The sequence below is a fragment of the Protopterus annectens genome, chromosome 16.part0, assembly GCF_019279795.1.
Source record: "Protopterus annectens isolate FY-2018-M chromosome 16.part0, PAN1.0, whole genome shotgun sequence".
NCBI lineage: Eukaryota > Metazoa > Chordata > Ceratodontiformes > Protopteridae > Protopterus > Protopterus annectens.
The window spans coordinates 401,898,583-401,921,178 of record NC_056750.1 but is presented as its reverse complement, the minus strand read 5'-3'; the positions used below and the strand labels follow the sequence as shown (position 1 = coordinate 401,921,178).

At 37.6% G+C, this 22,596-nt stretch overlaps 2 protein-coding genes across 5 annotated transcripts in view; one reads left to right on the top strand and one right to left on the bottom strand.

Moving 5' to 3' along the window:
* Positions 1–12,349, bottom strand: part of RBM18 (RNA binding motif protein 18) — a 328,785-nt gene extending 316,436 nt beyond the window's left edge. For all 3 annotated transcript variants that reach the window (XM_044058274.1, XM_044058277.1, XM_044058276.1), the window contains exon 1: positions 12,191–12,349. Coding sequence is in view for 1 of the 3 variants with exons in the window: in XM_044058276.1 (XP_043914211.1) it covers positions 12,191–12,240 (50 nt within the window). In the remaining 2 variants the exon portion in view is untranslated. The remainder of the gene's footprint in view (positions 1–12,190) is intronic.
* Positions 12,350–12,389: 40 nt separating this feature from the next.
* Positions 12,390–22,596, top strand: part of MRRF (mitochondrial ribosome recycling factor) — a 714,694-nt gene continuing 704,487 nt past the window's right edge. For both annotated transcript variants that reach the window (XM_044058273.1, XM_044058272.1), the window contains exon 1: positions 12,390–12,478. The gene's annotated coding sequence lies outside the window, so the exon portion shown is untranslated. The remainder of the gene's footprint in view (positions 12,479–22,596) is intronic.

The following is a 22,596-nucleotide window of genomic DNA, read 5'->3' as shown; positions in this document are numbered from 1 at the left end:
CCATCCACCAGGTAAACATCTTTTATCCTTTTCTCTAGTGCGACACTGGAATTCTTTCCCACCTCTCATCCATACCACTGACAGTCTCTCTGCCTTCAAATCCTTACTGCACTCATATGTCTCTTCACAGTGGGAATGTTCTTGTTCCCATCCTACATAGCTTCCCTTAACTTACTCTCTCTCCACAGCTACTACATTATACTGTAAATAAACTCCAGAGTTTCTAGCAGCTCTAGCTAAAAAAAAAATGTATTTTTGCTTCTAACACTTTTTATCTTGCATTGTATCAATTGTATATATTGTATTACTATTTTGCATTTTGCATTCTGTGTATTACTATTATGTATTTGTTTTTATTCTTTTTACTTACTTTGATTCTCTATTATTTTGGAGCTTTTCTCCCCAGGACTCCATTGAAAATGGGCTCTTCATGGCCCAATGGACTATCCTGGCAAACAAACTGCAAATAATAAATAAAAAGTGAGACTCCAACCCAATGTAAACATGGATTATTTAGGAACAGACAGACTTATGATTTAACTGAATTACTGTCAGTGGGTTTAAAGTATTAAAAAGAATAATATAAAAAAAAAAAAAACAGATGCCATTTGACTGAATGTAAACGGCTGAAAACGACCGAATGTAAAAGGCTGAAAATGATCCAAGACAAATTTCACCTCAACACACAATTAATACCACCTGTCTATAAACATTTTTTTGAGAACAGCAAACCTCTCTTTTACCCCATACCCCCTTACTTGCATGCTGAGAATGTAATAAAGGAAAGTACAATGGCATCTGTTTAAAACAAACATTTTAAGTTTTCTCGCAAGACTGTGCATACTGGAAATGCAACATTTTAACAGGGTGGTCATGCAGGAGCATGTCTTGGTGCAAAAATATGTATGTATAAAATGTCATCTGCGATGCATTTTGGTTACTTGCCTTCAAATCAAATGTCATTCAGCCTTCTGCAATTTGGCCTACTGACACAAATCTGGTTTACTTTCTTGTTGTGTGTAAATTTGTAAACACACACTTCTCAACCTTCCCTCTCCAAAACGTGGAATACTACCTTTCACAATGTAGAAGAAACGGGCAAACCATGAAACACACTAACAGCTTACTAATACCAAGGAAGCTCTAGGGATATGTAAAATATTTTACATTATACTGAAAAACATTGTTCTAATTAATAAACATGCTTCAGTGTTTACCATAAATACTAGTGATATTAAAAAACCCACTATCAATGAATATCAATGAATATGTGACAGAGTCTTTCAGTGTGGAACGGAGAACAAAATGATCAAAAATGAGGAAAATTTCAAATACGGAGGTACACTTGAGAGGTATGATCAAAAATAACCTTTTCTAATAACATACTTGGGAAGGCACTACAAGGTACTGAAAAATGACAAGTTCACAGGTCCATAGGTATGTTCTAGGCTAGCTGGCCTTGCTGGCCACTTTAAGCCTATCCAATTTCTGAAAATAACCTATCCCATTTGGTTACAGATCGGCCTTATCCATCCTTTGGTCTATAATTATATATTTCTCCTAATTAGAATAAATGGGAACATACCATAGATAATTTGAGGGGACTAGTACATGGGATAAAGCATTTAGGAGAAGCATCCATCCATCAATAGTACAGGGGCAGTCTTACAGGGGCAGTCTTGAGGCAATTTTCTGTCTCCCATCCACAGAACTAAGTTTTGCTTGAAAAGGTACAGGGGTGAACTTGGTTTTATCTGGGTGGGGAGTTTGTTCCACAGCAGCAGTATCCTCTGCGAAACATACCTGTCCCTCCAAACCATTCTAATGAAGTTACAGAACGGGATCCCTAGAGCAAGTATTTCTAATGCCAGACATATTCATCTCTCAGCAGTCTGTAGGATACAGAGTATGGTGACAGTGCTTCAAGTTAAGACATGTTGTTTAGGCCTTGTATTCTTTTAGCAAGGTATCTTTTGGGGCATTCCAGTTGTTACATGTGTCTGGACAGATACATGTCAAAGAGGGCATTATATTCAATGATTGGCCTAATGAGGGCTGAGTAAAGGGGGGCAATGACATCGCTAGATCTAGACACAATCTTCTTTATTTATGAACTACACAACAGACACATGTTGGTCAAAAGTTAGATTAGTGTTTACATAAGTTCCCAAACCCTGAACAACTGGGTCAACTCTTAGGGACATATTATCAAAGTGGTAGTTCCCTGGAGTAGATGACTTCCTCAAAGGATACAATAATGTTTTTTTTTTTTGCATTTATTCAGTCCGTGATTCTAACACCAGTTATTTATTTGTGACAAACCTTCCTGCAGGATGACCAAGTCATCTGGGGATTCAGCGACTCTTCCTAGGTTACAGACTTCTGCAAACTTACATCAGCCAGAGCCCTTGGGTATTAGCTTTTAGTTCAGAAAAGTAGATGCCAAACTGGAGACATCTCAGCACAGAACCCTGGGGGATTCCACTGGTGACTGGTCTTTTTATGGAGGTAACTTCACCTATTTTGATTATCTGAGTCCTATCAGCCAGTTGTCAATCCAGTGGGTGATACAGGGGTTTATTCCTAGTTTATTTAGCTTTTCAAGTATGCCTCGGTGGGGAAGTGTGTCAAAAGCTTTGGCCAGGTAAGTATGCAGTGTATACTGTTTTGTCTTCATACATTGCTTTGGTGACATTTTCAAAAAACTCCACCAGGTTAAGTAAGCATGACCTGCCCTTGACGAATCCAAACAGAGACGGGTCCAATGCATGAAGGTTCCCTATGTCCAGATTGATTAATTCCGCAAGTCTTTCCATGGCTTTGTGTAGGAGGTTAGTCAGATGCCTGGGTCTGTAATTGCCTGCGTCTGTTGGAAGGTCGTCCCTTATGTAAAGGAATGAGTGTAACTATTTTTCAATTGATTTGTACAAAACCTGTATGGAGGCTGAGATGAAAGGTGTTGTTAGGGATGGGGCTAAATTGTGCTTCATGCTCATAGGTTCATAGGCTGGCACTAGGCTATCGGCCCTAGGGCCTATGCAAGCCTAGCCATAACAATTCCCTGGATATTTCTTCCCAAAATATTTACTTCTCTGGACCCCTGTCTAGCAGGGCGACCGACATGATCCCCAGGGTGAATTTCCTATCTCCCATCCAATCATCAAGGTTACTTTTGAAGAGGGCCAATGAGGCGCTCTGCTTGACATGTATGGGCAGTCTATTCCAGAGTATGGGGAGTCCCTGGGTCAGGAACCTATCCCTCCAGCATGTTTTGTTCATTGTGATGACAAGGTTTACATCCCTGGAGCGTGTAGCTCTGAGGGATTTGGATTTCTTTAAGTGGAGCATGTCCAACAGCTTAGGGTTTGACATGGCCTTGTATGTTAAGCAGAGATCGCCTCCAAGTAGACGATATACCACAGAGTATAGCTGGAGTTTTTTTTAGACGGTCAGCATATAGCATCTCAAAAACCACAAATACAGTTCCTTATAACCACACAACAAAAGAAAAAGACCAGTGAAATCAAAGTTCTTCCATTCACCAAATGTTATTTAATACCAAAATAAAATTCTCTTAGCGACTCGGCCACAATCAGCCTTTACAGAGTAAAATTCTTTGCTACTAAAACCTCCCTTTTTATATATTAGCATCACATCCTTCAATTAATTAATTACAATCAATTAATTAAAATAAAAACTTAATTCATCTCAAAGTTAAAACATCATTAAACAACATTAAACAAAACTTTGCCAATTACATTCCTTGTTCAAACCATTAGGCTGTAAAGTATCATATTTAATAATAAAAATAGATTATTTTTTCCTTCATAAATATTTCAGCATTTCTACATTTCCAAACTGCTGTAAAACCTGTTCCAAAACTGTTACTTTCAAGCTCTTGACATCCCCCAGATGTACTTTATTAAAATGTTCTGCTACAGGACTTATACTTTTATTATTCTTGATATCTCTAATATGTTCCTTTATCCTTTCACCTAAGTTTCTTTTAGTTTCACCTATGTAATATTTTTTTACATGAGCAACCTGTAGCATAAATGATTCCTCTACTTGTGCAAGTATAAGTTCCCTGTATCTCAAATTTTTTTTCCATTCATTTTATCAAAACTTGTTATATACTGACAAATGGAACACTTTGCACACGGAAAGGTTCCTAATTCTGTCACACTTTTTGTAACTCTTTCCTTTGGTTTAAAATATTTACTGTGAACCAAAAAATCTTTCAGGTTCCGTCCCATTTAAAAAGAGAATCTTAATTCCACTAGAGAAAGTGATAGAAACTCTTTTTTCACTTGTTTCCAATACCCTCTCACTAATTAAATTAAGCCTCTCTGAAAAAAGGGTATATTTGGAAACAAAAAACAAGGAATTATTCATTGATGTTTCTTTTACATTCCTATAATTTTTTGTATTCTTTCTACTTAATTTATGAGTCCTTTCTCCTACATTATCATAAATTTTAGTGTAACTTCTTAGCACTTCATCTGGGTTGTAGCCCCTATTTACAAACAAAGCTGCAATTTTTGTAGCTTCTTTCCGTGCTTCATTACCATCACTGCACAATATTTTTATTCTTAACAGTTCTCCATAAGGAATAGAAGCTAATGTATGGTTTGGATGACGGCTACTAGCATGCAACATCCAATTAACCTGATCAAATTTCCTATGTATGCTAGTTTGTATCTTTGTCCCTATTCCTCCTATTAAGGTTATATCTAGAAAGTTTACTTCTAAGCCTATTTGTACTCCATCGAATTGAATGTCATATTTATTTTCATCAAGATACTGTACAAATTCCATTACTTTATTATTCCCCCTTGGCATATAAATACCAAATCATCTATAAATCTGAAGTACTTAACATGTTTTCTGAAAAATGTACTCTATATATATATATATATATATATATATATATATATATATATATATTTATTCTCCACCAGCTCCATAAACAAATTAACATATACTGGGGCAAAGGCTGCCCCCATTGCTGTACCTTTATTCTGTCTATATAGATTACCGTCAGATTCAAAGATATTATTCGTTAGACAGAAATGTAATAGTTCTTTAATATAAGGAGTTCTGGGATTATCCCCTGAAAAATGCTGTATTGCTTCTAAACCGTGACAATGTTGTATGTTAGTATACAGACTTACTACATCTGCTGTTATAAAATACATATCCTCTGTCCATATAATTCCTTCTATTTTTTTCAGAAAATCAAAGGAGTCTTTTGTATACGATGGCAATTTTAATACTTCCTTCAACAAAAATTCATGTAAGAAGCAACTCAAATTCTGTGTAAAATAACCTGTTGCTGACACTATTGGACATCCTGGAGGTTGTGTTAAATTTTTGTGAATTTTAGGAACACAAAAAAAACTCGCTACTACATTTTCCTTAATTGTAAATAAAATTTGTCACATCATTAGCTGTAAAATAATGTAATCTAACCCCCTTCTTCAATAATATTTGAAAATTATGTTGTGCTTGATTTAAGGCAATTTCATCTACTCTATTATATATTTTCTCATCATTTAAATGTTGCATGCACATTTCATAATAATTCAAAGAGTTCATCACTACCAATTTACCCCCTTTATCTGATGGTTTGAATACTATTTTATCATTCATGCTCATTTGTTTTAGCTTCTTCCATTCCATTTTGGTCAAATTATATTTCTTCCCCATACTTTCAAAATCATCCATTTCTTTTTCTAATATCAAATTAAAAGCATTGAAGAAACGCTGTATATAAACATTTTTAAATGGAGGCATGAAAGTACTTTTCACTAATATATTAGTTTTGTCAAATAAAGTATATGCATTACTCTCAGTTTCAGAATCACAGGAACAGAAACTGTCATTATTACTTGAATCTGTTTCCATTACTGGCACATTGTCATTTCTGCATCCATAATTCTAGAAGTAATCTTTTAAATACATTTTGCGTACTAGTCTAAACACCTCTCCCTTCAATTCATGCAATCTAGGTAACACTGTCGGTATGAATTTTAAACCTTTTTGTAAGGCCGACATTTCTATTTCATCAAATGCATAATCAGATAAACCCACAACATATTGTACTGTATTAATACAATCTACCTGGTTAGTTTGTCCATTTGCCTCATTTGCATTGGCTCTGACCCGGGTCTCTATAATTGTCCTGTCCTTGCCAGGTACGTTTCCTGGTTCCATTGTTGTAAGCAGTGGAACCTCGAAATGTTCTTCGAAAGGACTCAGTATTATTAGGTCTTGGTAAATCTGGAAATTCCTAGTCTACCATTTCTTCTTCTTCCACCAAAGATGCCCCGCTCTCTCCGGATTGAAAACTTCTGTTCTTATATTGCCCAGATATATTCTTCTCCTTTTGAAAGCTGACGCTCCGTCATTTTGATTGTTGATTGGATGAAAGCACAAAGGCTTTCTTTCGTTCATAATCTCTGATGTCCCTTTGAAGTTTGTTCTTCTTCCGATTAATTAAGTCCTTTTCATAGGACGAAAGTCTATCATTAATATTACTTAAAAAAGATTCTAATGCAGAACTTGATGTAATTTTAGTTATTTCTTCACACAGTTTCTTAGTTTCCCCTACTAATTTATTTCTTTTTAAACTGTCTCTTTCTATTAATATTGATACCCACTCGGTACTGCAGCGATGTGCTGCCGCTATCCACCTCTCATGAAATTTTAACTCTTCTTCTTCCGATAATTCAAATGGGGTGGAAAGGACTTTTTTACTGCTCGAAGACCTCATGGTGTAATTTGTAGTTCCTGATATCTTTGGAGACTATTAATATTGTAGACAATTGCAGTCTCTTTAAAAAATCAATTTTTCTAGTTGAGAACAAAGTTCTTGTGCTGCCGGTAATGTAGAGACTTCTGTTCTCTTACCTAATGCAGCAAAAGGGTTAACAGTTATTCGTTGTCGAGAGTCTTCCCATTTTTTTAAAATGTTCAACATTATATTACATTGTGACTCAGGTGTAATATTATTTTGTTGACTTGACACACCGCCTTCATTCTCTCCCACAAGCTGCATGCTCAAATTAGCATTCGTTTGTCCATTCCTTTGAGTAAATTCCATGCCCGTATCTCGAAAAATACGGGGAAAAGAACACAGATTCACTGGTCATTGGTATATCAAAAACCACGAATACAGTTCTTTATAACCACACAACAAAGAAAAAGACCAGTGAAATACAAGTTCTTCCGTTCAAACGTTATTTAATACCAAAATAAAATTCTCTTAGCGCCTCGGCCACAATCAGCCTTTACAGAGTAAAATTCTTTGCTACAAAAACCTCCCTTTTTATATATTAGCATCACATCCTTCAATTAATTAATTACAATCAATTAATTAAAATAAAAACTTAATTCATCTCAAAGTTAAAACATCATTAAACAACATTAAACGAAACTTTGCCAATTACAGTCCTTGTTCAAACCATTAGGCTGTAAAGTATCATATTTAATAATAAAAATAGATTTGTTTTTCTTAATAAATATTTCAGCATTTCTACATTACCAAACTGCTGTAAAACATGTTCCAAAACTGTTACATTCAAGCTCTTGACATCCCCCAGATGTACTTTATTAAAATGTTCTGCTACAGGACTTATACTTTTATTATTCTTGACATCTCTAATATGTTCCTTTATCCTTTCACCCAAGCTTCTTTTAGTTTCACCTATGTAATATTTTTTTACATGAGCAACCTATAGCATAAATGATTCCTCTACTTGTGCAAGTATAAGTTCCCTGTATCTCAAATTTTTTTCCGTTCATTTTATCAAAACTTGTCGTTATATATTGACAAATGGAACACTTTGCACACGGAAAGGTTCCTAATTCTGTCACAATTTTTGTAACTCTTCCCTTTGGTTTAAAATATTTACTGTGAACCAAAAAATCTTTCGTGTTCCGTCCCCTTTGAAAAGAGAATCTTAATTCCATTTGAGAAAGTGATGGAACCTCTGTTTTCACTTGTTTCCAATACCCTCTCACTAATTCATTAAGCCTCTCTGAAAAAAGGGTATATTTGGAAACAAAAAACAAGGAATTATTCAGTGATGTTTCTTTTACATTCCTATCATTTTTTGTATTCTTTCTAGTCCTTTCTCCTACATTATCATAAATTTTAGTGTAACTTCTTAGCACTTCATCTGGGTTGTAGCCCCTATTTACAAACAAAGCTGCAATTTTTCTAGCTTCTTTCCGTGCTTCATTACCATCACTGCACAATATTTTTATTCTTAACAGTTCTCCATAAGGAATAGAAGCTAATGTATGGTTTGGATGACAGCTACTAGCATGCAACATCCAATTAACCTGATCAAATTTCCTATGTATTCTAGTTTGTATCTTTGTCCCTATTCCTCCTATTAAGGTTATATCTAGAAAGTTTACTTCTAAGCCTACTTGTACTCCATCGAATTGAATGTCATATTTATTTTCATCAAGATACTGTACAAATTCCATTACTTTATTATTCCCCCCTGGCATATAAATACCAAATCATCTATAAATCTGAAGTACTTAACATGTTTTCTGAAAAATGTACTCATATATATATATATATATATATATATATGTACATTCTCCACCAGCCCCATAAACAAATTTGCATATACTGGGGCAAAGGCTGCCCCCATTCCCCATTGCTGTATCTTTATTCTGTCTATATAGATTACCGTCAAATTCAAAGATATTATTCGTTAGACAGAAATGTAATAGTTTTTTAATATAATGAGTTCTGGGATTATCCCCTAAAAAATGCTGTATTGCTTCTAAACCATAACAATGTTGTATATTAGTATACGGACTTACTACATCTGCTATTATAAAATACATATCATCTGTCCATATAATTCAAAAAGTTACAAAAATTGCGACAGAATTAGGAACCTTTCCGTGTGCAAAGTGTTCCATTTGTCAGTATATAACAAGTTTTGATAAAATGAACGGAAAAAAATTTGAGATACAGGGAACTTATACTTGCACAAGTAGAGGAATCATTTATGCTACAGGTTGCTCATGTAAAAAATATTACATAGGTGAAACTAAAAGAAGCTTAGGTGAAAGGATAAAGGAACATATTAGAGACATCAAGAATAATAAAATTATAAGTCCTGTAGCAGAACATTTTAATAAAGTACATCTGGGGGATGTCAAGAGCTTGAAAGTAACAGTTTTGGAACAGGTTTTACAGCAGTTTGGAAATGTAGAAATGCTGAAATATTTATTAAGGAAAAAATAATCTGTTTTTATTATTAAATATGATACTTTACAGCCTAATGGTTTGAACAAGGGATGTAATTGGCAAAGTTTCGTTTAATGATGTTTTAACTTTGAGATGAATTAAGTTTTTATTCTAATTAATGGATTGCAATTAATTAATTGAAGGATGTGATGCTAATATATAAAAAGGGAGGTTTTAGTAGCAAAGAATTTTACTCTGTAAAGGCTGATTGTGGCCAAGGCGCTAAGAGAATTTTATTTTGGTATTAAATAACGTTTGGTGAATGGAAGAACTTGGATTTCACTGGTCTTTTTCTTTGTTGTGTGAGCATATGGCATCTGCTTTAGGTCTGTGATTCTTTTAGTGAGGTATTTCTGTGGCCTTTCCAGCTGTTGCAGATGTCTTGTGAGGTACATACCAAATTATACTCTATAGTGGTTAGCATTGCCGCCTCACAGCAAGAGGTTCTCTGGTTCGATCCTCGGCTGGGGTGCCTTCTGTGTGGAGTCTGCATGTCCTCTCTGTGGTCGCGTGGGTTTCCTCCGGGTGCTCCGGTTTCCTCCCACATCCCAAAGACATGCTGTAGGTGGATTGGACACTCTAAATTGGCCCTAGGTGTGAGTGTGTACCTTCTGTGGAAGGTCGGGCGCCGGGCTGGCAATTCGACACCGTAAAACTCCACTGCCAATCATGAGCGGAAAAGGTGATCCGCTGTGGCGACCCCTAACCAGGAAAAGCCGAAAGAAGAAGAATGGGTCTAATGAGGGATGAGTACAGTGGGACAATGACCTCCTATTTTCTGGATGAAAAGCCCTTAGTGAGGAGGTGTGCCACATAGAAGGATTTCCTGACTGTTGTGGCGATGTGGTTATCGAAAGTGATACCACTGTCCACCTGTGTCCCTAAGTCTCTCATCACACTTTCGAGGTTTAGTGTCCTGCCACCTATGTGGTAATTCATGGGTACGTGTTTTTTTCCAAAGGGGAAAACTATACATTTCTTGGCATTAAGCTTGAGCCCATGGCTCTGGCACCAGGCATATGTTTCTGTAAGCCCCTTTTGTAGAATATCCACATCATTTGGGGATTCAATAATGGCTCCCAGTTTGCAGTCATCTGCGAACTTTGTTAGCCAGAGTCCCATAGTGTTGGCCTGTACTTCAGAGAAGCAGATGCCAAACAAGAGAGGTCCCAGGACTGAACCCTGAGGTACTCCACTTGTCTGGAGCTGGATTTGGAGTTGGCTACTTTTACAGTCTGGGTTCTGTCAGTAAGCCAGTTGGCAACCCATCGAGTGACGTAGGGATTTATGCACAGCTTAGTAAGTTTATCTAGGATTCCAGAGTGGGGGATGGTGCTGAAGGCCTTGGCAAGGTCCAGATAGGCTGTGTGGACTGCCTTACCCTCGTCCACAGTTCTGGAGACTGATTCAAAGAAGTCAGTCAGATTCAGGAGACAAGATCGGCCCTTCACAAACCCAAACTGGGTGGGGTCCAGTGTTTGAAGGTTGCCAATGTCTTTCCATGATAATGCATTCCATGCCCTTGCAGATCAGGCTTGTCAGACTGATGGGATGGTAGTTTCCGGGATCCAAGGCAGATCCTCCCCTTGTGGAGCGGGATAACTGTAGATGTGTGCCGCTCAGTGGGTACGAAGCCTGAGGTGAGACTATGATTAAACATGACACTTAGTGAGGTATCAGTTCATTATGTAGTACACAGCCTGGGATGTCATCTGGTCCCATGGATGCTGCATTCTTAGCTTTGGAGAGTGTGGTTTCTACCTGTGTGGCCGTGATTACCGGAATTTGGCAATCTTTTGGTATTGGGATGGGATTATTTAAGATGTATCCAGGGACATTGTCAGGACCCATCAATGCAGTATGTTTGGCTTTTGATAGCACTTTTAGGACTTGCTCTTCTGTGATTGCTGGAGGTAAGCTAGTTTCAGATACATCTTGATGGACAGAGAGGAGAGAAATGTAAAGTTAGAGCTAAATTTATCAGCCAGTAGGAGAGCTATATCTTCAGCCTCAGCACTGGTAACATTGCTCACAATCAATCAGCTCAGCACATTGCTGTACTGTGCTTTTGAGATCATGAACATAACCAAAAAAATGCCTTGTGACCATCTTTGGCTCCAGTATCTATTTTAGCCTAAAATTGGGCTTTAGTGGATCTTCTTAAGCTCTTGATTTGTTTAATTTAGTGACACAAACCTGTAAAATTCTGGGACTGAATTAGTCTTCGTACTTTTGGTCAATTGTTTTCCCTTTTATTATAAGGCTTGTTAATATTACAGCCCCACCATGTGGGTTTCAGGGGTTTGCCCTACATTTGTTCCTATTGGACACAGCTGTTTACATGCTGATATAACATGGTGGTGTACGTTTCTGCGTTTTCAGTGGAGTTTGCTGGGTTTGGTGGGGATTTGAGCTTATCACAAAAGATGGTCATAAAAAAGTGCGAGTATGTAAATCAAAACGTAGAATGAAGCTCACTATATTGGAGAACACCGATTCTATAGTACACCATCGATCATAGATAAACACAATAAGAATAAAATAAGGCAGTATAAACAGATGCAATACCAACGGAAAATACTTATAAACTAAACTAAAATACATAAACAGAGTCAACATAAATAGTCGACTTGCCCTTTCTTACAAATTAGGACTACACGTAAAACTGAAGCAGGAAATCTGAAGTCTCCAAACACTATCTACGGATGCGAGATTCTAAATTCTAATCCAAAATAACTTCTAAAAACACAATAAAATGCAAATACATTTTTCTACTTTACAAATGTTTACATTAAAACTTAAAATTAAGGCGTCAATTCAAGATAAAATTCCACAGATCCCAGTCCACAGGGACTTCGATTCAATATTGTAGCAGTTACTGAAAAACACATGAAATCATGCACCACTAACCTGACATTCGACAATTTACTCCGCAGCCATAAAATTCGACCGACTAACATTCAGCAATATCAGGAACAGATCAAGTTAAAAAACCAAGCAAACAGAAACATATATTACACCAGCATTATAATAACAACGAAAAACACAAAAAAGTCGCAATTGATGACGTCTGAAAGACACGCAATTTTGGCAACATATTATGTCGCAAGAAAATGACCCATTTCTAGTTTCAGCCTATTAGCTTAGTGGCTGTGGAGTCTTCCACTATTTAACCTTGCTAAGTTGATGTTTAGAGAAGTAAGTGTGTTTATATTACTAATGTTAAATGTTTGAGACTTAAACTATAGAGTGTGCTCGCTTCGGGGTTCTTGTGTTGCTCATTTCTTCTTTTTGGTTTATATGTTGTGTGGTTTACTGTCATTGGGTAAGGATGGCTCGTTTGAGGTTGTGTTACTTGATTGTTTTAGAGTTATACAGTTGCTGCTATGAAGGTGATGTTGAAGATTAGGACTAGTCGAAATATTCTTCCCTCGCAACACCCATGACCGACTTGACAAGTCTTTTGAGAAACAGGGTGGCCAACTTAAGCTAGTTTTAAGTGACTCCCAATCTTCAGAGTCGCTGTAATAAATTTCAAGTAGTTTTACATAAACACGCACAACCCCCTGTGCTGAAACAGTGTTTAAGGCTACAAAAAATCCTTATTATTATTCTTTAACAGCACGAATGTAAAGTTGAGTTTTACTTGTCCAAAGGAGAATATGTTTGAGGGATATTTTTTTTTCTCATCCCAGTTACTGTTCTTGTCATGGTAGATGGTCTATTGTTGCATATTTTCAAAGGCTATGTAATGAAACTTATTTCTTTTTTACGCATAAATTTCTTTCTTTCTGTGACTTATGTTTTTATTAATTAGTATTCTGGTCACTGTAGATTATCTACTTTCACATATTTCAAAGACAGCTATAGAGCATCTTGATGCATACATTTGTTTTTCCTGTAATTAATTAATTTACCATTCTGGTCAGTGTAGATGGTCAGTTAGTCCATGTTAATGAAGTTATTGCTTTTTGATGCATACATTTATTTATTTTTGAAATGTGTTATATTTTTATATACTACAGAGTTTGTATATGTTTCTCTTAGAACGTGTGTCTGTTATAACGTAACACAAGACAAGTGCCAAGTTTAAAGTTGTATACTTTGCACTTGATTTGGACTGGGTGAGCAACAAAATTACAATCTCCCTTGCTCCAGGACACCACAACGGACACTTAAAATCTACCAAATGACAGTAGTGCATAAGAATTATGTTTAAGAGTTGGACTTCCCTCAGTACTGGGTGTTGTGTTAAAGTCTAAAGCAACCCACAGCCTACCTACACTTCATAGGTTCATAGGTTCATACTAGGCTATCTGCCCGAGGGCATTTATAAGCCTAGCCCATAGTTTTGTGGCTTACGCCACCCCTTTAGTTTGGAGAAACTATGCCCATTATTTTACTGCTCGACAGAGGCACAGCAAAATAATGGGTATAGTTTCTCCAAACTAAAGGTGGCGTGGCCAAACTATGGGCTAGGCTTATAAATGCCCTCGGGCAGATAGCCTAGTATGAACCTATGAAGTGTAGGTAGGCTGTGGGTTGCTTTAGACCTTAACACAACACCCAGTACTGAGGGAAGTCCAACTCTTAAACATAATTCTTATGCACTTCACTGTCATTTGGTAGATTTTAAGTGTCCGTTGTGGTGTCCTGGAGCAAGGGAGATTGTAATTTTGTTTAAGGGGTTTCAAACTAGTGTTCAGCACATGGGGTAGGCATCTGGGATTCCAGTTACTTTTGCTAAAAGGTGTTACTTGTTCACTAAAGCTCTTTTTCAGAATCAGGGAAATTTAATTATGCCCACCTAGTGCAATTAGGACTATATTTCTCAGATGTAGTGTAACTGTATACCAGGTGCCATAAGACCTCTAATTCTAACATTAACTGTGCAGCAGTGTTCAGATCGTGAATATATACACAGTTGTAGTACTAATTTAGAGTAATTTAATGTCTGGTAGGCATAACTATAGCTATCTGCTTGCAGGGTGGGTGATTACATTGGCCACCAACCTGTTGCTTGGACATGTTGAGAAGTCATTGTCATTAAGGGATAATTGTGAACCTGGCTTCCTTTGCACAGGTAGGAGGCTGGAAGATAGCTGGTAGCAAGCCAGGTAAGGGATACAGGTTACATGGCTGAAGTGATGGTAGGCAGAACTGTACATTTGCTGCTGGATTGAGTGACTAGTTGAGAATTGTGGATTGATCATTCCTGGGATAGGTACGAATGTGGCAGGAAGGACATTCTGATTGCTGTAGGAATGGATGTGGGGATATGCTTAAGTGCAGGTTGATACCATTCCAGATGCAGTTTTACATTCTCTCTCTTGGTATTCTACTCTCTCATACAAGTGCCAGTTAATAAACTTGAAGGAAGTCCCCCCCCCCCCCCCAATCATTGGGCAGGTTCAGTCTGCTCTCATATTTCTAAAGTAACAAGTGGAAATTATACATTTTTTGTAGTCAAATAGTTGAGCTGGTTACCAGCCTACTACTGCCTGTGAAGTCACTGATATCTTCCATGTTTCAGTCTGCTACATGTGAAATTATTGACATCTTTGCCTGGAAAAAAATCATCTGTATACTTGAGTTGGCACTGACTGAGCATGACTAACCAGAAATAACACTCACAAAGCGGTGCTCTGTGATTGTTGCTGGCTTACCTTTTGAGAAACAAGGATTCAAATTTGGTTTCAGGGACAACATACACAGTTCTCTGATTTTATTTTCTTCCTGTGTTTGTTTATGTATATAGGTTCATAGGTAGGTACTAGGCTATAGGCCCTAGGGCCCATACAAGCCTAGCCAAAAAATGTACCCTGGCTTTCGCCACCCAAGAAAATTATTTTCCTGTGCCCCTGTCGAGCAGAGCCGCAGAAGTGATCCCCGGGGTGAATTTCCCATTTCCCATCCAATCATCAAGATTTTTCTTGAAGAGTGCTAATGAGGAGCTCTGTTTGACATAGATAGGTAGTCTGTTCCAGAGTATGGGAAGTCTCTGGGACAGGAATCTATCCCTCCAGCATGTTCTGTTTATTGTGGTGACAAGGTTTAGGTCCCTAGAGTGTGTAGCTCGGAGGGATTGGGATTTCTTTAAGTGGAGCATGTCCAACAGCTCTGGGTTTGACACAGCTTTGTATGTTAGGCAGAGATCGCCCCTGAGTAGGCGATATGCGATGGAGTAAAGCTGCAGTTTTTTGAGACGGTCTGCATAGGGCATCTGTTTGAGGCCAGTAATCCTCTTTGTGAGGTATTTCTGTAGTCTTTCCAGTTGTTGTAGATGTCTTGTGAGGTACATACCAAAAGGGACGTTGTACTCTATAATGGGTCTAATGAGTGATGAGTAGAGGGGAACAATGACCTCTTTTTTTCTGGATGAGAATCCTTTTATGATGAGATGAGCCACGTAGAAGGATTTCCTGACCACTGTGGCGATGTGATTATCAAAGGAGAGACTACTGTCCACCTGTGTCCCAAGGTCTCATCACATTTTCGGCATTAAGTAGACTACCAGCTATGTGGTAGTTCATGGGTACAGAGTTTTTACCAAAGGGGATGACAATACACTTTTTGGCATTGAGCTTCAGGCCATGGCTTTGACACCAGGTATCTGTCTCAGTGAGGCCTGTTTGTAGTTTGTCCACATTGTTAGGAGTTTCGATTATGGCTCCTAGTTTGCAGTCATCTGCAAACTTTGTTAGCCAAAGACCTTCTGTGTTGGCCTGAACTTCAGAGAAGTAGATACCAAACGGGAGAGGACCCAGCACTGAACCCTGTGGTACTCCACTTGTCACTGGTCTGATGTCGGATTTGGAATCTGCTACTTTCAGTGTGGGTTCTGTCCTTGAGCCAGTTGGCAACCCATCTTGTGACATAGGGATTTATACCTAGTTTAGTGAGCTTATCTATAATTCCAGAGTGGGGGATGGTGTCGAAAGCCTTGGCGAGATCTAGATAAACTGTGTGAACCGTTTTACCCTCATCTATGGCTTTGGTGACTGCTTCAAAGACGTCAATCAGGTTTAGGAGACATGAGCCTTATTTTTGTGATCTTGTGATTTGCAATACTGCAGTAACAGTCTTACTGTAAGCAATTGGTTCAGGTTGGCAGTTTAGTGCAGAAGATTGACTATGAACTGTTAACCAGTCCCTGGACTAAAAGATGAAGTTTAATTTCTCCACTTCCCTTTGTCTACTGTATGCTTGAGTAAGCCGCTTAACCAGCACACTTAGCTTCCCCCTCTGTAAAGCTGGCTTGTTTATAGTGCTCGTACCCAGTTAACTTTGTTTAACTTTGCTATGCATAGTAAGCACAAATTATGGTAGTACTGGTAATAGTTCTTCATCAACCACTGTTTAGCAGTAGGTCTAATGAGACTATTTAGATAAGTGATAGTATTCCGTATTCCTTCAAGTCATACTTTTCTTTGTTCCATCCCTTAGGTGGAAAAAAACACCAGACACATTAGGTTACACCTTCACTGAGGAAGAAAGGTGAGCAGTTAATTTTCCTTTGGAAGGGACTGCCTCTTTGGGAGAATACATGTTGTCATTTTGCCCGTGAACCAGAAAGCTTGGTAGATAAATCCTTAAAAGGAAAGGTCACCTGATGCAAACTTTAGAGAATGAGAAGAAGTTCCTCTGAATGCTGTAGTACAAGGGAGGTGGGTCTTAGCAGAAAATATACCTGCCCAAGAAGTGTGTCTTTTCGGGGTTCAAGTCACAGATCTTGGAATGTCTCTCTCTTTACATTCTGGTGGTGTCATAAACACACTTGCCAGATGTGCAATCTTACTTAATATCACAGAATTAAGTATATTTTTTCTTATATGAAAGTTTAAAAGTTCTCCAGAATATACATTATCGCTACAACTGCAAAGAAAGAGTTATCTACCCACCTAACGGTTTCCAGGACAGTGGATAGCTTTGAAATGCATATCATATATATATATATATATATATATATATATATATATATATATATATATAAAAGCAGTGCTAACACTGGCTGAAGGATCAGCATCTTGAATTTTGGAACATTGACATAGAGAATTAGAAAGGAGAGAATCAAAGTTAATCTCCATAAGTGTTCCTTTTTGGTACCAGAAACTTCCTAGAATAAAATCCCTTTCACAATCAAGGGTTCATGTTCTATGATACCTGCTTCTATATAAAGTATGAGCATATGAGTAGGTTATCAATGCTTACACAACCTGGGAGGAGGAAGATTAAGGGTCCAGCAACCTCTGGAGAATGCTCCTTGCAAAGCCTACTCTGGACATGAGAAGGAATCCTGTTTGTAGTGTTTTGCAAATGTATGGAGGACCATGTTGCTGCTTCTAGAATCCATTCCTGTCTAATAGGCCATCAGAGAAGCTAAGGCCCTCGTGGAATGGGCACTAACTCAGCCTGGAGTACTTTTGTCATGGTGATAGTAACAAAACACAGTAGCAGAGGCAGCCATCTAGAGACATAGTTTGACCTTTCTTAGTCCTAGTGTAGAGAAGGGCTTGGTTCTGTCAGGGTAACACCTGAGTTGCCTATACCCATCTTAGGTGGCATGAATGTGGGGTTAGTCCGCAGAGTGACCCTTTCTCTGTGGAAAACAACACCTTTTCTAAGTTATCAAAACTGAATTATCTAGAGAGTCCTTTGCAGTTGCTTGATGTCTGGGTGTATCAAACTCCCCATTGGCCTGGGTGAGTAGATCCAGTCTGTGTGAAAGCTTGTGGTAATTGTCCTTGGCCAGTTCCATAAGAATGGAAAACTAATTTTGCCTGGACCAAAAGGGAGTCACCACAATGGTTTTTGGTACATCTTTCTGAATCTTAAGAACCTTGAACACCATTGAAAAGGGAGGAAAAGCTTATAGGAACATCCCCAACCAGGGGAATGGAAGTCTGCTTGCTTGAATTCCTGTAACAAAATGTGTCTATTCTGCTTTAAAAAGAGGTGAACAGATCTACTTGAGGTATTCCCCAACACATGGATCAGTTCTTAGAATACCACTGAATTGAGTTTCCACTTGTGAGGGTCTGTCCAGGATCTGCTGAGTTTTCCTGCCATTAAGGTCATTAAGGTTTTTGTACAATAGTATCCAAGAGGCCTGAAGGGGTCTGGTTTCAGACCCGCTCTATTTGAACCCTCATGTAAACTTGCTGTGTGTCTGTATTTCCAGTATCATTGCTGTTAACAGGTGATCCAAAGACTTCATCAAAAACTATTTCTGATGTGTAGGGATGCAGTGCCTTTATATGTGATATATATATGACTACACAGAATTTGTATTATGTGCAGAACTAATGGCAGAACTGAAAACATTTTGTGTGGTGTGTTGAAGTGCACAGTCTTTGTGTGGCTTGTAGGATTTCACAGCTTTTTTGTGATGTGCAGGAGTGCACAGCTTTAGTGTGCTATGCACAACTTCATAGACTTTATACAATGTTTAAGTGTGTGCAGCCTTTACATGACCTATAAGCCTGCCCACTCTTTTGTGATGTGTTGGAGTGTACAACTTTTGCGTGCTGTGTATGATTGCATAGCCTTTGAAATTTCAGGATTACACAGACTTTCCGTGATATTTATGACTGGGTAGCCTTTGTGGAGTGTGTTTTGAGTGTATAGCCTTTGTAGAGTGTGTTTGAGAATTGAGTGTTTAGCCTTTGTGTGATAATGCAACTGAACAGTCTTTGTTTGAGGTTATGAGTGCTCAGCCTATGTGGGACCCACAGTGTTTGTATGATAGTGTGACTACACAGCTTTTGTGTAATGTGTAGGAGTGCGGAGTCTTTGTGTGATGAGTAAAAGGGCATGAGCTTTGTACAATATGACCTTGATGTTTTCTTCATTTCTCTCCTCTCCATGAATGAGTGAATGAAGGTTATTGTGCCAACCTTTTGTGGTCCAAAAGATCCTCACACTGCCCTTAACAGTTGAGAAAAATGGAGGGGTGCACATTCTTGGCAAGTGTAAATATAAGAAGGGCCTTAGCTGTACTACAGAATAGTTCTGAACCTGACAATGTCAACTCAGTGTTTAAAGTACTACAAGTTACACAAGTGGAGAATACTCACCCTAGAGAAAGTTACAGAGAAACAACAGAGTAAATAGGGCTGAAGGGCCTCCACACCAAGTACCAAAGTTGCTGCAGAAATTATCAGGATACTATGATGTGCAGGGAGGGATAATGATAGTAGCATCTGGTCACTGGTCTGGATCCACTATGAATTTCTGAAGGCTAAACTTTACCAAAACCATTAACTAGGAAGAGCAATAAAAATAGTGCAGCCATACAGAGAAAGACAAGGAATGTGCACATAGTGTGATGGCAGGTAAGAACATAATAGTGACTGTACTTCAATTGGCGCTTAAATGAACATCCGCATATGATTGTAGATATGAATATTAAATCTTCTTGGGTACAAAATAATTCATAGTCCTCTACTTCAGTTTTATGTATGATAGTATTTGTTTATATTTTTCATATAGGTTCAAAGAAAATTGAAAGTAAAGTTCAACTGCAAAAACATATTTTGAGGAAATTATTTTTCAACAGCTAGAATCCAAAATAAGTAGGAAAAGGGGAAGGTACCATTTCCTTTCAAAATATTCTAAACTGAAAGTAAAACTGTACACGACTGTGAATGAAAAATAGGACAAAGCATGTTGGAAAAGGTTCTTACAAATACATTGAAACAAAAATGTTTCAAACCCTTCTTACTGAATAGATAAAACTGAATAGATAAAACTGTAAAAAGCTAAGTAAAAAAAAAACTATAAAAAGCAAAGTGAGAATGAAAAGTTAAGGAAGTGTCTCATGCAGCAAACCATTATAACATTGTAAAAGTGAACGTAAAAAGAAAATGTAAGTAAGCAGCTTGTGCAAGTGACATACTGCAAATCATAATTACAGAACTTTAACCAGCAAGGAAGCCAGTCAGCAGCTGATGGCACATTACAAATAGCATCAGGAAATTCATAGTGGATGTCTGTACTAGCTAAAAGAATGGCAAAGGTGTTACCAAAATTGATAGGTATGGATCAGTGTGGTTTTGTGGAGAGGATATAAACATTTGACAACATTAATAGGACAATAATGATATAGAGGTAGGCATAATGTATGAAAATACCTCTGTTGCCAGTGGGTCTTGATGTAGAGAAAGCATTCAGCAGAGTAGGTGGGATTTTATGAGAAAGGCAATGGAAGCATTTTCATTCCCTGATACAATAATAAGTTTAATTAGGATGGTATATGAAAGATTGAAGGCAAGAATTAAAGTGGGAGGGTTACTCTCTGATAAGTTGTGTTTGGACAGAGGAACCAGATGGGATGTCTTCTTTTCCCTTTGTTATTTGCCTTGTATTTAGAGCCATTGACAAAGAAAATAAGGGACTTACAAATGCAAGGATATAATTGGTATGGCAATCAAAAGTTGGCTTTATCTCCAGATGATATTATTTTGTACCTGATGAATTCAGAAAAGGCCATCTTGGTGTTGGGGAACGCTTCAAGACAATTTCAAGTATTTTTAGAATATAAAATTAATGAAGATAAAACAAAAGCTATGTCTGTGAGTTATGTAATCCCACAAGAATTGGTTCAGCAGTATCCATATTTATGGGGACACAATAAGATGAAGTGCTTAGGAGTATGAGTTAAAAAGGCATCTGTTGTGGCAGCTAAGAGAATGTGGGAAGATACTTAAAAGATAATACAATAACTGAGAAACTGGAAGCTTTTATAGGGATGTGGCTAGGACTCAAGCCTTGAAAATGTTTTTAGTCCCTTTAGTTTTATACACGGGCCCCATATTTTTATCAACCAGAGGAGACATTGTGAACAATTTTAATTAATAAAGAAATGAAGGCATTTTTCTGGGAGGGGAAGAGGGCAGGAGTTAATTGGAGCAAGTTGATACTTTCAATAGAATAAAGTGGTTTAGAGTTACCTTATTTCGGAGGAATATGTATTACAGAAGCAGAAGGTTATAATTCAAAGTAGAAATTGATGGTGATGAAGCAGGAAGAATTCAGGAAATTGTGTGTGTGTGTGTGTGTGTGTGTGTGTGTGTGTGTGTGTGTGTGTCTGTGTCTGTGTGTGTGTGTGTGTGTGTGTGTGTGTGTGTGTGTGTGGGGTTGTGGATGCAGATCCTTAAGGAGAATAACAACAACCATACAGAATATCATATTCATAAATTAGTAGAAAGTATTCTAAGAACAAAGCTGACAAGTCAATGGAAAATGGAGATTTTTTTCAATGGAGATTACTGCAAGTAGGGGTACAGAATATAGGCAAGAAGGAGATTTGGCAAAGGAACCAAGGTACTGGGAACAAATAAATAGAGAGAGAGAAAGTTAATAGAGTGGAATGAGGCCAAGATGATATATAAACTGCAGACTAGAGACTGCCTTTCCTACCAGGGATTAATATCGGACTATAAGCAAAGAGAGAGGAGAGTGTTAAGTGAAAGACTTTCTCTGGTAGAGTTTTTAGGTGAATCTAGAAGAGAAGCTGCTTGTTTAAAAATGGATGATTAGCTGGGTATATAAAATACTGTGTGATAACTATAAGAATCAATCAGAGGGGGTTAGAAAAGATTGGGAAGAGAGATTGGGTAAGCAATTCATAAAGAAACATTGGGGTGTATATGTAGGGTTCCCAAATATGCAACAAAGTCCAGAAAGTTTAGATTCTTGCTTGGAAGTGTTTACACAGGCATTCAATACCCCAAGCAAACTCCATAGATTTATTTCCTCAAATAGATAGCAAATGTTGGAGGTGTGATGGGGAAGAAAGAGGAATAGAGTACTCTGTCAGATGCATTGGGTGAGCAAATGGTTGTGACTAAGGAAATTACTGTTTTGAGCTGGGACACGGGATCTGAATTCCCTACAATACAGTAAGGCTTTATTAAGTTTATTTCTGTTGTCTGCCAAAAAAAAAAAACAGTTACTAGAAAATGGAAAGCAAAGACTAAACCAACTGTATTTAATTGATGAAAACTATAAAACAGATAAAAAAAACTGGAAGAGTGATCTTTAGAAAAAGGAAGGAGCAAATTACATAGGAATAAATGGAAATTGTAGGAAGAAAATATGCAGAATAATGTTCAGGAGGAGGAGTGAGGTTTTAGGGGAAGGCAGAATTCAGCAATGTATGTATTATTGGACTGATGATAGTTGCAAAGAAAAAAAAAAAGATATGATGTAAAATGTATGTAATTGAAAAAAATGTTCATACTTAAGTACTAGGCTAGCTGCTGTTGTGGGCCATTTTAAGCCTGGCTAATTTCCCTTTTTTCTGCTTGCATTAA